The sequence below is a fragment of the Macaca nemestrina genome, chromosome 9 (assembly GCF_043159975.1).
Source record: "Macaca nemestrina isolate mMacNem1 chromosome 9, mMacNem.hap1, whole genome shotgun sequence".
Lineage (NCBI taxonomy): Eukaryota > Metazoa > Chordata > Mammalia > Primates > Cercopithecidae > Macaca > Macaca nemestrina.
In genome coordinates this window covers 78,311,792-78,326,068 of record NC_092133.1, presented here as the reverse complement: position 1 = coordinate 78,326,068, position 14,277 = coordinate 78,311,792, and the positions used below count along the sequence as shown (strand labels likewise).

At 38.4% G+C, this 14,277-nt stretch overlaps 1 protein-coding gene across 16 annotated transcripts in view; it reads right to left on the bottom strand.

Annotated features, from left to right (window-relative positions):
* LOC105469857 (neuregulin 3) overlaps positions 1-14,277 on the bottom strand; it is a 1,123,162-nt gene that overhangs the window by 762,884 nt on the left and 346,001 nt on the right. For 8 of the 16 annotated variants that reach the window (XM_071069819.1, XM_071069824.1, XM_071069820.1 and 5 more), the window contains exon 2: positions 591-668. The exons of the other annotated variants lie outside the window; for them this stretch is intronic. In XM_071069819.1, coding sequence (XP_070925920.1) covers positions 591-668 — 78 coding nt within the window. The remainder of the gene's footprint in view (positions 1-590; positions 669-14,277) is intronic. 16 annotated transcript variants of the gene reach the window in all.

The window sequence follows — 14,277 nt, the reverse complement described above, 5'->3', positions numbered from 1 at the left end:
TCTTGAAAAGGAAGATTGGGGGAGAAGCAAGAGTGGGGAGGAGAATCAAGAGGTATGTTTTGGACATATTTGAAAATTCATGGGGCAAAGAGGCAGTTAGATACACAAGAGTGAATGTCAGGCAAGTCATTAGAAGATAGATGGCATTTTAGGCTACGGAATGGAAAGTCATGATAGGAAGGAAGTGAGGGAAAAGAAGGCCCAGAACAAGGTTGTATTGCAAATAATTGTGTATTTAAATTGTCTGTACCTTGTGATGTTTTGATATCTTAGAAAATCTTTCTAACTGGGGAAGAGATCGCCTTTGCCTAAGGCTAGTCAATTCTTAAGCTAGAAAAGGGATCAGCCTGAAGCATGCTGTGACATGCAAACTAACCAACCCAGAGCCACACTTCCGTTACCTTGCCCATATACCCCGGAAACAATATTCTTCTGTCTTAAGCAACCCAGGGCCAGGTACCAGGCAACTAGAGAACACTGCTGTTTCCCAAAGTCTGGAGAAATTATTCAAAGTAGTCCTAAATTGTTCATCCTACCCTGCCTTACCTTTCTCTCAGAAACCCCAATAAAGGCCATGCCTTACAACTTACCTTGCTCCTGTTTCTGCCTCCTGACCACTCTGGTCTTCCCCATGTTGCCATGTATGGCATGCCTCCTGTCTCTAGGACCTGTGAGTAAAAAATACTTTATTTTCTTGAGTCTCTCCTGTGTCTCCTCTTGTAGCCTCATCTGGCCAATTGTCTCATAAACACATACAAAACAAAATTTCTGAGAAATCACAATATTTATAGATGCAGCAAAAAGAGAAAAACAATGAAAGTCTGTATTAGTAACCAGAAAAAAGGTCAGAAGTCTGAGGTACCTAAGAGAAGACAGAAAAATGAGATCTGGAATTTGAGAAGCGCCTGTTAGGAGAAGACCCATCTCTACTGTAAGCACAAGCAACAGAGAGGGAATGGGGATGTCAGGAGGGTATCCCAAGGACAGCATATAGGATTTTGTCACATTTTTCCTCCAACGATCACAGAAAACTGTGATCCATATCCACTATTTTTTGTTCCAAGTCTCTGAATAAGTAAGTCATCCAATCCATGTTAAAACAGGCTGGATTCTTGCATCATAAGACCCAATTTATATTTTTACAAGATCTTTTTAGCTGCTTCCACCAAAGTCCCTTTCCTCCTGCATACACTGGAGCTTATCTTGCATATTCTATTTATTATGATATATAAGGTGTGTTTTCCCTGCTGGACTTGGGGGCTTTGAGAAAAGGGACTCTATTTTTCCTTTCTCTATCCTTCCAGCCAACTGAGCATCTGATTCTTTACAAAACTGAGAGACCTACCGTAGTAGGGCCTCCAAATTTCTAACACTTGCTCTTAGTCCTACACTTAGAGCTTCAGTTCATGTAGGAGTCAGTGAAGACTAAGTGTGAATAGCACAGAAACTTGAAAGATAAAGTTGAAAGCAGTTTCTTAAAGATTTTTTTAAATGTTCTTAATTCAGAAACCATTAATCCAATTTAAGAGAAAACTTTAAAAATTTTAGAGAATTTATGAAGACATATCTTTAATGAAGAAAAACACAATGATATGTAACATTTTGAAATCAATCATGTTTTAGCAGTCTTCTATTTGCTTACTAGTTTTTACTAATAGTTTTCACACACTGAATTAAGTTTCCTGCAACTAATATGTTTTCTTCTCTTTTGCCCTGAAATTTCTGTAGATTTTCCATTACGGAATGTGAGTCTATGTTATGTGATGCATAGATATCCATTCCTATTGATTTCTTGTGAAAATAAATAACTTTCTTACTAAATTTGATAAATAGTGCCCTTATTAATATGGTAGATATTTTCAGAATCAGTTATATTGTGTTTTGGTATGCCTGATGATGATACTAGTTTTTTTTTCCTTCAATATTTCACTTCGTTCTTTTTGTGCCTGTTTGTGTTACTATTAATAATTTATTATTAATAATCTGAAGGTCACAGGTTTTTCTATTACCTTTTGTGTTATCTTTTAAATACAATGTGATATACTTTTTATTTTTTATTTTTTTTTTGAGACGGAGTCCCGCTCTTGTCACCCAGCCTGGAGTGCAGCAGCACAATCACGGCTCACTGCAACCTCTGCTTCCTGGGTTCAAGTAATTCTCCTGCCTTAGCCTCCTGAACAGCTGGGATTACAGGCACCTGCCACAATGCCCGGCTAATTTTTGTATTTTTAGTAGAGATGAGGTTTCACCATATTGGCCAGGCTGGTCTCAAACTCCTGACCTCAGGTGATCCACCTGCCTCGGCCTCCCAAAGTCCTGGGATTACAGGCATGAGCCACTGTGCCTGGCCAATATAATACTTTTAATCCGATATTTCTTTTTCTTTATCTATTATCTACTGACTTTTCACTGTAATACTGACAAAATTTATACCTCCACTTACTCTCCAATCACTTCTCTTATTGCATTACCTAATTTTAACTGTTTACACACTTTGTTTTACTACATTTTTATGCCTTTGTATGTTTATGCTATGTTATTTAATACATCACCATTAAGTGGCATTTTTTTGCCTTCAGCTATAAAGGATGAAGAATTCACCATATGTATCCTGCCTCTCACCTTCTCTTCCACTTTTCGTCCTAAATTGTATCAGATAAATTTTTTCAATGTTACTATCCTTTGTAACATTTTCATTCTGTTCTGTAAACATAATTCTCAGAAATATTTTTACTTATTACTACAGTTAGAAATATTTAATATTTTCAACATATTTAATGTTTATCAACAGTTCTTTTGCCATAATTCCTCTATTCATTTTTATTGTCAGAATATTTTTAAAGGAATCTGGCAACTAGATTCTGAGCAGTACTACATGTTGAAAACTGTTTGTCAGTTGCCTTACTTTAAAAGATACACTGACTGAGTTTAGGAACATGGGTTACACTGCCTTTTCCTGAAAGCACTGGAGAGGCACTGACCTGTTCTTTTCCTAATGTGGAATGTTACTGAGAGGAATTCTGAGGTCACCCTTTGTTTAGGACTTAATCTCCTTTCAGACTCCCCAAAAGATTCCCTGTTCCAGTTGGCCTTCTATATTGGTGGTTTCTGAATACATACCCCAAAGAACTCGAGCATCAGTGAATTTTGGTATCTTCTGGGAACACTGGAAATAATCGCTTGAAGATACCAAGGGATGATTGTGTTTTGAATGGAAAGTGGATTAGGATATTGATGGTGATCATTTTGCATAACTATTTTCATAATGTTGGGCTTCCAAACAAAAGATTAAAGTCAAAAATGTTTATTCTCAAAACTTCTTCACATCTGGAAAAAGTAACTTTAAACATTTTTTTCTCTGTATGTTCATTTCTCCTTTTCAGGCATACCACTTATGTGTATGCTGAACTTCCCTGTTTTCTGTTTGGACTTTTCTAACAAATTATTTTCATTCATCTACCCTGACAATTGTTTTAACTCGTTGTTCATGTTAATCTATTTTGCTTCATTTTTTCAATCTTCACATGCTTTTTGATATTTTCAGTTTCTATTCTCCTTTAGGTTATTTCCAATGTATCTTTAGATTTAACATTCTTTTCTACTATTCTTCCCTATACTTAATAAGGTTTCCCTGTGTCCCCAACTAAAATCTCATCTTGAATTGTAATCCCCATGTGTTGGCGGAGGGACCTCATGGGAGAGACCTCATGGGGGCAGTTTCCCCCATGTTGTGCTTGTGATAGTGAGTGAGTTCTCACGAGATCTGATGGTTTTATAAGGGGCTTTTCCCCACTTCACTCTGCACTTCTCTCTCCTGTTGCCATGTGAAGAAGGACATGGTTGTTTCCTCTTCTGCCATGATTGTAAGTTTCCTGAGGCCTCCCCAGCAATGCAGAACTGTGAGTCAATTAAGCCTCTTTCCTTTATAAATTACCCAGTCTTGGGTAGTTCTTTGTAGCAGCATGAGAACAAACTAATATATTGATTTTCTTGTTTTATCTGCTTAAGAGTCATTTCCTTCTGTTTCCTTGCTTTATTTCTTTCTGAATTTTCTGTTTCCTGAATGTCTGCTTTGAGACATTATTTCAAAGAAGTTATTGTATTGTTACTGTATATTGCTTAATTTAGTAATATATTTGGGAATTAATTTCATTTTCTCCATGACAAAATTTTCCTGGTGAATATTTTTCAACTGCTTTCTATTCTAATTATTTTAATACAATGGTATTTATGCTGCAGTGGTCTTTTCTTCACATGGTGAGTCTTCATAGACTATATGCTGGCAATTTATCTTTGAATATAGTGAGTATTTGGAACTATGGGAGGAGGGTCAGAGTGGGATATAGCACAACAGTAATTGTCAGAGGCTGACCATGAAGTGCACAAAAATGTACTCCTATGTCTAGTTTAGCCTTTAATTCTCCCCAGGCGAGAGAGAGATGGCACTCAGGACTGCTTCTAAAGGAGTTTCTCTTCCAGCTTGCTCCACTTTCTGACTCCTTTCATACAAGTGGTAAGTCTCAGTGTCTCCTGACTCAGCCTCCCATCCTCCAGTTGCTTCATGTTCACTGGCTTCCAGGCATGCACTTGCCACAGAGTGCATTCTTGCAAATAAGAGATTGTTTTCTCAGACAGGCATACCATCTACTTCTGAAACGGCATACTGGGCTCTGGAGCTCTTCTTCCTATATTTGGCTGAAGATTCCTTTCAATAAAGGTGGAATTTCCTTCTTGTTATTTTAAATTATTTTTCATGAGGAAAGGGGGCTGCATCATCATTACCATTTTAAGTCCAAAAGTCTTCTATAGTTCAAAAATATTTCATATCTACAAATTAGTTTGCCCTTACACCATATCCAATTACATTCAATGTGGTAACTAATACTATCCCCAATAAAAAAAAAAATGAAAAAAAGTCCAGGGAAGTTATGTGGTTTATCGATGGCCACACAGCAATTCAGTATCATATTTGAATGAATAATTATGGCTTTGTCTTCTAGGTTAAGTTTTATTTCCACTAGAAACATGACCACAATGTAATTTAGGTATTTTTCTCCTAGAAATTTATCATAATGCTGTATCCCTAATAAGGGGTACAATATGTCAGCAATTAATCTGTGACTAACGTTTACAAAAAGCCCCAAATTTGAACTTGAATTGAACTCTACAACACCCACCTAAATTTATGTTTATAAATACTCTTACTGGGGGCAGTTCCAAGATGGCCAAATAGGAACAGCTCCAGCCTCCAGCTCCCAACATGAGCAACACAGAACATGGGTGATTTCTGCATTGCCAACTGAGGTACTGGGTTCATCTCACTGGGGTGTGTCAGACAGTGGGTGCAGGACAGTGGGTGCAGCCCAATGAACGAGACCTGAAGCAGGGCGAGGCATCACCTCACCTGGGAAGTGCAAGGGGGAAGGGAATTCCATTTCCTAGCCAAGGGAAACTGTGACACACAGCACCTGGAAAATCGGGTCACTGCCACCCTAATACTGTGCTTTTCCAAGGGTATTAGCAAACGGCACACCAGGAGATTATATCCCACATCTGGCTCAGAGGATCCCACACCCACGGAGCCTCCCTCATTGCTAGCACAGCAGTCTGAGATCTAACTGCAAGGCGGCAGCGAGGCTGGGGGAGGGGCACCCACCATTGCTGAGGCTTGAGTAGGCAAACAAAGCGGCCAGGAAGCTCCAACTGGGTAGAGCCCACTGCAGCTCAAGGAGGCCTGCCTGCCTTTGCAGACTCCACCTCTGGGGACAGGGCATAGCCAAACAAAAGGCAGCAGAAACCTATGCAGATTTAAATGTCTCTGTCTGACAGCTTTGAAGAGAGTAGTGGTTCTCCCAGCATGGAGTTTGAGATCTGAAAACAGACAGACTGCCTGCTCAAGTGAGTCCCTGACCCCCGAGTAGCCTAACTGGGAGACACCCCCCACCAGGGGCAGACTGACACCTCACACCTCACATGGCTGGGTACCCCTCTGAGACGAAGCTTCCAGAGGAACAATCAGGCAGCAACACTTGCTGTTCAGCATTATTCACTCTTCTGCAGCCACCACTGCTGAAACACAGGAAAACAATGTCTGGAGTGGACCTCAAGCAAACTCCAACAGACCTGCAGCTGAAGGTTCTGACTTTTAGAAGGAAAACTAACAAACAGAAAGGACATCCACAGCAAAACCCCATCTGTACATCACCATCATCAAAGACCAAAGGTAGATAAAACCACAAAGATGGGGAAAAAGCAGTGCAGAAAAGTTGAAAATTCTAAAAGTCAGAGCGTCTCCCTCCATCCAAAGGAACACAGCTCCTTGCCAGCAATGGAAAGAAGCTGGGTGGAGAATGACTCTGATGAGTTGAGAGAAGAAGGCTTCAGACGATCAAACTTTTGTGAGTTTTAAAGGAGGAAGTTCGAGCCCATCGCAAAGAATCTAAAAACCTTGAAAAAAGATTTGATGAAAGGCTAACTAGAATAACGAATGTAGAGAGGTCCTTAAATGACCTGATAGAGCTGAAAACCATGACACAAGAACTATGTGACAAATGCACAAGCTTCAGTAACCAACTCGATCAACTGGAAGAAAAGGTATCAGTGACTGAAGATCAAATGAATGAAATGAAGCGAGAAGAGAAGTTTAGAGAAAAAAGAGTAAAAAGAAATGAACAAAGCCTCCAAGAAATATGGGAATATGTGAAAAGACCAAATCTACAACTGATTGGTGTACCTGAAAGTGACGGGGAGAATGGAATCAAGTTGGAAAACACTGTAGGATATTATCCAGGAGAACTTCCCCAACCTAGCAAAGCAGGCTAACATTCAAATTTAGGAAATACAGAGAATGTCACAGAGATGCTCCTTGAGAAGAGCAACTCCAAGACACATAATTGTCAGATTCACTAAAGTTGAAATGAAGGAAAAAATGTTAAGGGCAGCCAGAGAGAAAGGTCTGGTTACCAACAAAGGGAAGCCCATCAGACTGACATAGGATCTCTTGGCAGAAACTTTACAAGCCAGAAGAGAGTGGGGGCCAATATTCAGCATTCTTAAGGAAAAGAATTTTCAACCCAGAAGTTCATATACAGCCAAACTAAGTTTCATAAGTGAAGGAGAAATAAAATCCTTTACAGACAAGCAAATGCTGAGAGATTTTGTCACCAACAGGCCTGCCCTACAAGAGACCCTGAAGGAAGCACTAAACATGGAAAGGAACGACTGGTACCAGCCATTGCAAAAACATGCCAAAATATAAAGACCATCGATGCTAGGAAGAAACTGCATCAACAAACGAGCAAAATAACCAGCTAACATCATAATGACAGGATCAAGTTCACACAAAACAATATTAGCCTTAAATGTAAATGGGCTAAATGCTCCAATTAAAAGACACAGACTGGCAAATTGGATAAAGAGTCAAGACCCATCAGTTTCCCGTATTCAGGAGACCAATCTCACGTGCAGAGACACACACAGGTTCAAAATAAAGGGATGGAGGAAGATCTACCAAGCAAATGGAAAACAAAAAAGGCAGGGGTTGCAATCCTAGTCTCTGATAAAACAGACTTTAAACCAAAAAAGATCAAAAGAGACAAAGAAGGCCATTCCATAATGGTAAAGGGACCAATTCAACAAGAAGAGCTAACAATCCTAAATATATATGCACCCAATACAGGAGCACCCAGATTCATAAAGCAAGTCCTTAGAGACCTACAAAGAGACTTAGATTCACACACAATAATAATGGGAGACTTTAACACCCCACTGTCAAAATTAGACAGATCAAAGAGACAGAAAGTTAAAAAGGATATCCAGGAATTGAACTCAACTCTGCACCAAGCGGACCTAATAGACATCTACAGAACTCTCCACCCCAAATCAATAGACTATACATTCTTCTTAGCACCAAATCACACTTCTTCCAAAATTGACCACATAATTGGAAGTAAAGCACTCCTCAGCAAACAGAAAAGAACAGAAATTATAACAAACTGTCTCTCAGACCACAGTGCAATCAAACTAGAACTCAGGATTAAGAAACTCACTCAAAACTGTTCATCTACATGGAAACTGAACAACCTGCTCCTGAATGGCTACTGGATACATAACAAAATGAAGGCAGAAATAAAGATGTTCTTTGAAACCAATGAGAACAAAGATACAACATACCAGAATCTCTGGGATACATTTAAAGCAGTGTGTAGAGGGAAATTTATAGCACTAAATGCCCACAAGAGAAAGCAGGAAATTTCTAAAATGGACATCTTAACATCACAATTAAAAGAACTAGAGAAGCAAGAGCAAACACATTCAAAAGCTAGCAGAAGGCAAGAAATACTAAGATCAGAGCAGAACTGAAGGAGATAGAGACACAAAAAAACCCTTCAAAAAATCAACGAATCCAGGAGCTGGTTTTTTGAAAAGATCAACAAAATTGACAGACTGCTAGCAACATTAATAAAGAAGAAAAGAGAGAAGAATCAATAGACACAATAAAAAATGATAAAGGGGATATCACTACCGACCCCACAGAAATACAAACTACCATCAGAGAATACTGTAAACACCTCTATGCAAATAAACTAGAAAACCTAGAAGAAATGGATAAATTCCTGGACACATACACCCTCCCAAGACTAAACCAGGAAGAAGTTGAATCTCTGAATAGACCAATAACAGGCTCTGAAATTAAGGCAATAATTAATAGTCTACCAACCAAAAAAAGTCCAGGACCAGAGGGATTCAGAGCCGAATTCTACCAGAGGTACAAGGAGGAGCTGGTACCATTCCTTCTGAAACTATTCCAATCAATAGAAAAAGAGGGAATCCTCCCTAACTCATTTTATGAGGCCAACATCATCCTGATATGAAGGCCTGGCAGAGACACAACAAAAAAAGAGAATTTTAGACCACTATCCCTGATGAACATCAATGCAAAAATCCTCAGTAAAATACTGGAAAACCGAATTCAGCAGCACATCAAATAGTTTATCCACCATGATCAAGTGGGCTTCATCCCTAGGATGCAAAGCTGGTTCAACATACACAAATCAATAAATGTAATCCAGCATATAAACAGAACCAAAGACAAAAACCGTATGATTATCTCAATAGATGCAGAAAAGGCCTTTGACAAAATTCAACAGCCCTTCATGCTAAAAACTCTCACTAAATTCGGTATTGATGGAACGTATCTCAAAATAATAAGAGCTATTTATGACAAACCCACAGCCATTATCATACTGAATGGGCAAAAACTGGAAGCATTCCCTTTGAAAACTGGCACAAGACAGGGATGCCCTCTCTCACCACTCCTATTCAACATAGTGTTGGAAGTTCTGGCTAGGGCAATCAGGCAGGAGAAAGAAATAAAGGGTATTCAATGAGGAAAAGACGAAGTCAAATTGTCCCTGTTTGCAGATGACATGATTGTATACTTAGAAAACCCCATCATCTCAGCCTGAAATCTCCTTAAGGTGATAAGCAACTTCAGCAAAGTCTCAGGATACAAAATTAATGTGCAAAAATCACAAGCATTCTTATACACCGGTAACAGACAAACAGAGAGTCAAATCATGAGTGAACTCCCATTCACAATTGCTTCAAATAGAATAAAATACCTAGGAATCCAACTTACAAGGGATGTGCAGGACCTCTTCAAGAACTACAAACCACTGCCCCAATGAAATAAAAGAGGACACAAACAAATGGAAGAACGTTCCATGCTCATGGATAGGAAGAATCAATATCGTGAAAATGGCCATACTGCCTAAGGTAATTTATAAATCAATGCCATCACCATTAATCTACCAATGACTTTCTTCACAGAATTGGAAAAAACTACCTTAAAGTTCATATGGAACCAAAAAACAGCCTGCATTGCCAAGACAATTCTAAGCCAAAAGAACAAAGCTGGAGGCATCACGCTGCCTGACTTCAAACTATACTACAAGGTTACAGTAACCAAAACAGCATGGTACTGATACCAAAACAGAGATATAGACCAGTGGAACAGAACAGAGCCCTCAGAAATAATACCACACACCTACATCCATCTGATCTTTGACAAACATGACAAAAACAAGAAATGGGGAAAGGATTCCCTATTTAATAAATGGTGCTGGGAAAACTGGCTAGCCATCAGTAGAAAACTGAAACTGGATCCCTTCCTTACAACTTATACAAATACAAAAATTATTTCAAGATGGATTAGAGACTTAAATGTTAGACCTAAAACCATAAAAATCCTAGAAGAAAACCTAGGCAATACCATTCAGGACATAGGCATGGGCAAGGACTTCATGTCTAAAACACCAAAAGCAATGGCAACAAAAGCCAAAGTTGACAAATGGGATCTAATTAAACTAAAGAGCTTCTGCATGGAAAAAGAAACTACCATCAGAGTGAACAGGCATCTACAGAATGGGAGAACAATTCTGCAATCTACTCATCTGACAAAGGGCTAATATCCAGAACCTAGAAAGAACTCAAATAAATTTACAAGAAAAAAACAAACAACCCCATCAAAAAGTGGGCAAAGGATATGAACAGGCTCTTCTCAAAAGAAGACATCTATGCAGCCAACAGACACATGAAAAAATGCTCATCATCACTAGCCATCAGAGAAATGCAAATCAAAACCACAATGAGACACCATCTCACACCAGTTAGAATGGTGATCATTAAAAAGTCAGGAAACAACAGGTGTTGGAGAGGCTGTGAAGAAATAGGAACACTTTTACACTGTTGGTGGAACTGTAAACTAGTTCAATCCTTGTGGAAGACAGTGTGGCAATTCCTCAAGGATCTAGAACTAGAAATACCATTTGATCCAGCCATCCCACTACTGGGTATATACCCAAAGGATTATAAACCATGCTGCTATAAAGACACATGCACACATATGTTTATTGTGGCACTATTCACAATAGCAAAGACTTGGAACCAACCCAAATGTCCATCAATAACAGACTGGCTTAAGAAAATGTGGCACATATACACCATGGAATACAGTCATAAAAAAGGATGAGTTTTATGCAGTCATAAAAAAGGATGAGTTCATATCCTTTGTAGGGACATGGAGGCAGCTGGAAATCATCATTCTCAGCAAACTATCGCAAGAACAGAAAATAAAACACCGCATGTTCTCACTCATAGGTGGGAATTGAACAGTAAGAACACTTGGACACAGAAAGGGAACATAACACACCAGGTCCTGTTGTGGCGTGGGGGTAGAGGGGAGGGATAGCTTTAGGAGATATACCTAATGTAAATGACCAGTTAATGGGTGCAGCACACTGACATGGCACATGTATACATATGTAACAAACCTGCACATTGTGCACATGTACCCTAGAACATAAAGTGTAACAAAAAAATAAAAACAAATTATCATATGATCTTGTGAATTACTCACTTCCATTGTATTGTATTTTGTGTCATGGTATTTAATTTTTAAATATTTTTAAAAATTGCATTCATAAATTGAAGTGTCCCAGGTCTCTCTATGGGGTCTGGGTTTTGACCTTTTCCTACAGTTATGTGAGGAAGGCCCTGTTGATATTCTCATCTGAATATACAACTAGGGGCCTCTGAGACATCAGGGACCATCAATAGGTACACTATCATGCAGTTGATCTCTGCTCTAAAAAGTGAAATGATGAGTGGAACTTTGGAGTTGAGTGTCAGTCTTGAGAATAACTTAATTAAGTGGTAAGTCCCTTGAACTGAAATGGAAAATGAAGGCTGCCCCTAACACCAGAGCCTTGGGGAAGAATTCATAAAGGAAAGTAATGAGATGCTCTAGAAAGACAAGAAGTGACAGAGAAGTGGAAAGGGTAAAAGTCCTACCAGTCTATCTTGGAGTAACATTTCCTACAATGTCATCTGCCAACAGCAAGTTTTTTTATATTCAAGAAAAGCATTTTATTTAAAAATCATTTATTGAATCTTCTCCACTTTCACTATTCTTTCATTATAAAAATAATTCCCAGAGTTTGTCAACACCATTTATTGTTTCTAATCAAAACAATGACAAAGCAATATTCAGATGGAAGCATCAGTGTACCACGTCAAATACAATTTCATATCTCTTCTTTGTCATGAGATGAAATTAGATATAAGGTAAAAGGATAAGCAAGTTTAAAAAGAAAAACTCTTTAAGCCTTTTCCCTTAATCAAACCCAGCATCAAGTTCAAAGTCAATAAATGATACAATAAAACAATAATAATAATAATGACCCAGTTGCCAAATGCAAGGGTGTGTCAGTTTTCAGGAGCTTAGTACGTATTCCTGCAATGTGACTCTATAAAGAAAGAGAAAGTCCCAACAGCCACAGTAGAATGAATGGTTCCAAATTTAAAGTCATTAATGCAAGATCCAGTATCTGGAAAGAGGAAACAGCAGCAGTGATGACGAACTGAAGTGCTCCTGCACTTACCAAGATACAAACAGCCCAAGTACAAGCTGCAGTGGGTGGAAATGAGGAAGAAGAATAAGGAAAGATGACCTTCTCATGTCTGGACCATGAGCGAGCTGACAAAGGAGACAGACATGAAAGTGTCATACATACCGCCAACATGTGACTCTTAGTGGATTCACAAGAAGGCAAGCAATATGTTACACATATATACAGAAAAGACAAGACAAAGTTCCTATCTTGAAAAAAGACTTGGCTCCACATTTGTCTATTGGGAGTTTCTGGGAAATGTGTTTCAGAGTTTTCCCAATAATAATAATAACAGTGATGGCTAACAATTATTGAGCACTGAATAGGTGTGAAAACCATCCTGGAAGTATAGAGACTATGAGTCCAACAGACGGGGGATTTGAATCTGGACAACTAACTGGGAGACTTTGGCCAAATTACATAAGCAATTTGAATCTCAGTTTCCTAGTTATAAATGGAGATAAATAACAACTACTTCATAGAGTGATTAGCATTAAATACAAAGATGGATTCAAACATATAGCATGCACAATGCCTGAAGTGTGTTAAGAACCCAGTCAATATTTGCTATCATATGACCTGCTAATAATTATCCTCACAATTCTAGGCTATAAGGACTAGCATTATTTTTAACATAATAAACAAAAACTTAGGGTTCATAGAAGTTTAGTATCTTGTCAGTGTTCAAATAGCTGATAGAACAAAAGGAGGATTCAAATCAAAATCTCACAAGGACACTAAAAGCAGCATTGGAGGGTGTGCCTCCAGACAATGCCTTTCTGCAATTCTAAAATGTTGACAGCTACCTGCTTTTCTGAGAAGTGTTTCAGAACTGCAAGGAGTCCTACACATAATCAAATGTCCCCAGCTTCTAGAAGTGGTAAGAAAGCTGAGAATTCCTTGACGTACAAATGAATAAGTCATCCCTAGTGAGGAAAACTGGCTTCGAAGAGGAGCCACCGACAGATCTCACTCAGTATTCCAGGAGTAACTGCTTCTCCTTTAGGGAAAAATGGATGCTGAAGTGTGTTTATTTCCTTAATAAGTTGTTTCGAAGTTTGCCTTTTTTCAATTTTTTGAGTTATATATGGATTGATTCTTGTGTAAAATGTAAGAAAATTAGAAATAGTATTGTTTTTGGAGACAACAAAATGACCCTATTTCAAGTGGAACAAACAATAATAAAAAAGTAATACAAGTCTCGACAAGAAAATTAGTAATGTAGAAGTAACAGGGGTATGGAGAGAGCTTACTAAATGCCATTATGACAGAAATATGCCACATGATCTTGATATACTTCAACAAAATACTAAAGTAGAATTAAAACACAAATTACACTAAAGAAATGATATACAAACTTTCTCTCAAAGATTCCACTGTAAATATTCCTTGGTGATTTTATTTTAACAAGTGAAAATGCAGGGAGGGGATTCCAAACCTGAGGAATATCCTAAGACCTTACTCAATGCCTTGCACATAGTTAATTACATCTGTGTGGGGCATGAGTTATCTCTTTCTCATACTCATGTTGATAATTACTCTGAGTTTAATTATTTGTACTAGATGTGTGTGTGTGAGGATGTGCACGTGTGTATATGTTCATCTAGTGCTTTTGTGTTACTCGTGTTTTCTTGTTCATACTGTTGTAGCATAACATGCCCTTCATTAGGAACCAAACCTGTGCCCTGGCCTAGTATATTTCCTCCACCTGCTGAGCATCCTCTCACCCTCTATTTTTATCTGGAAGAAAGAAGACAATAATATCTACCATTCAAGGTGCTGTGTGCATGAGAAATAATTTATACTTAGGGTCTATCCTATTATA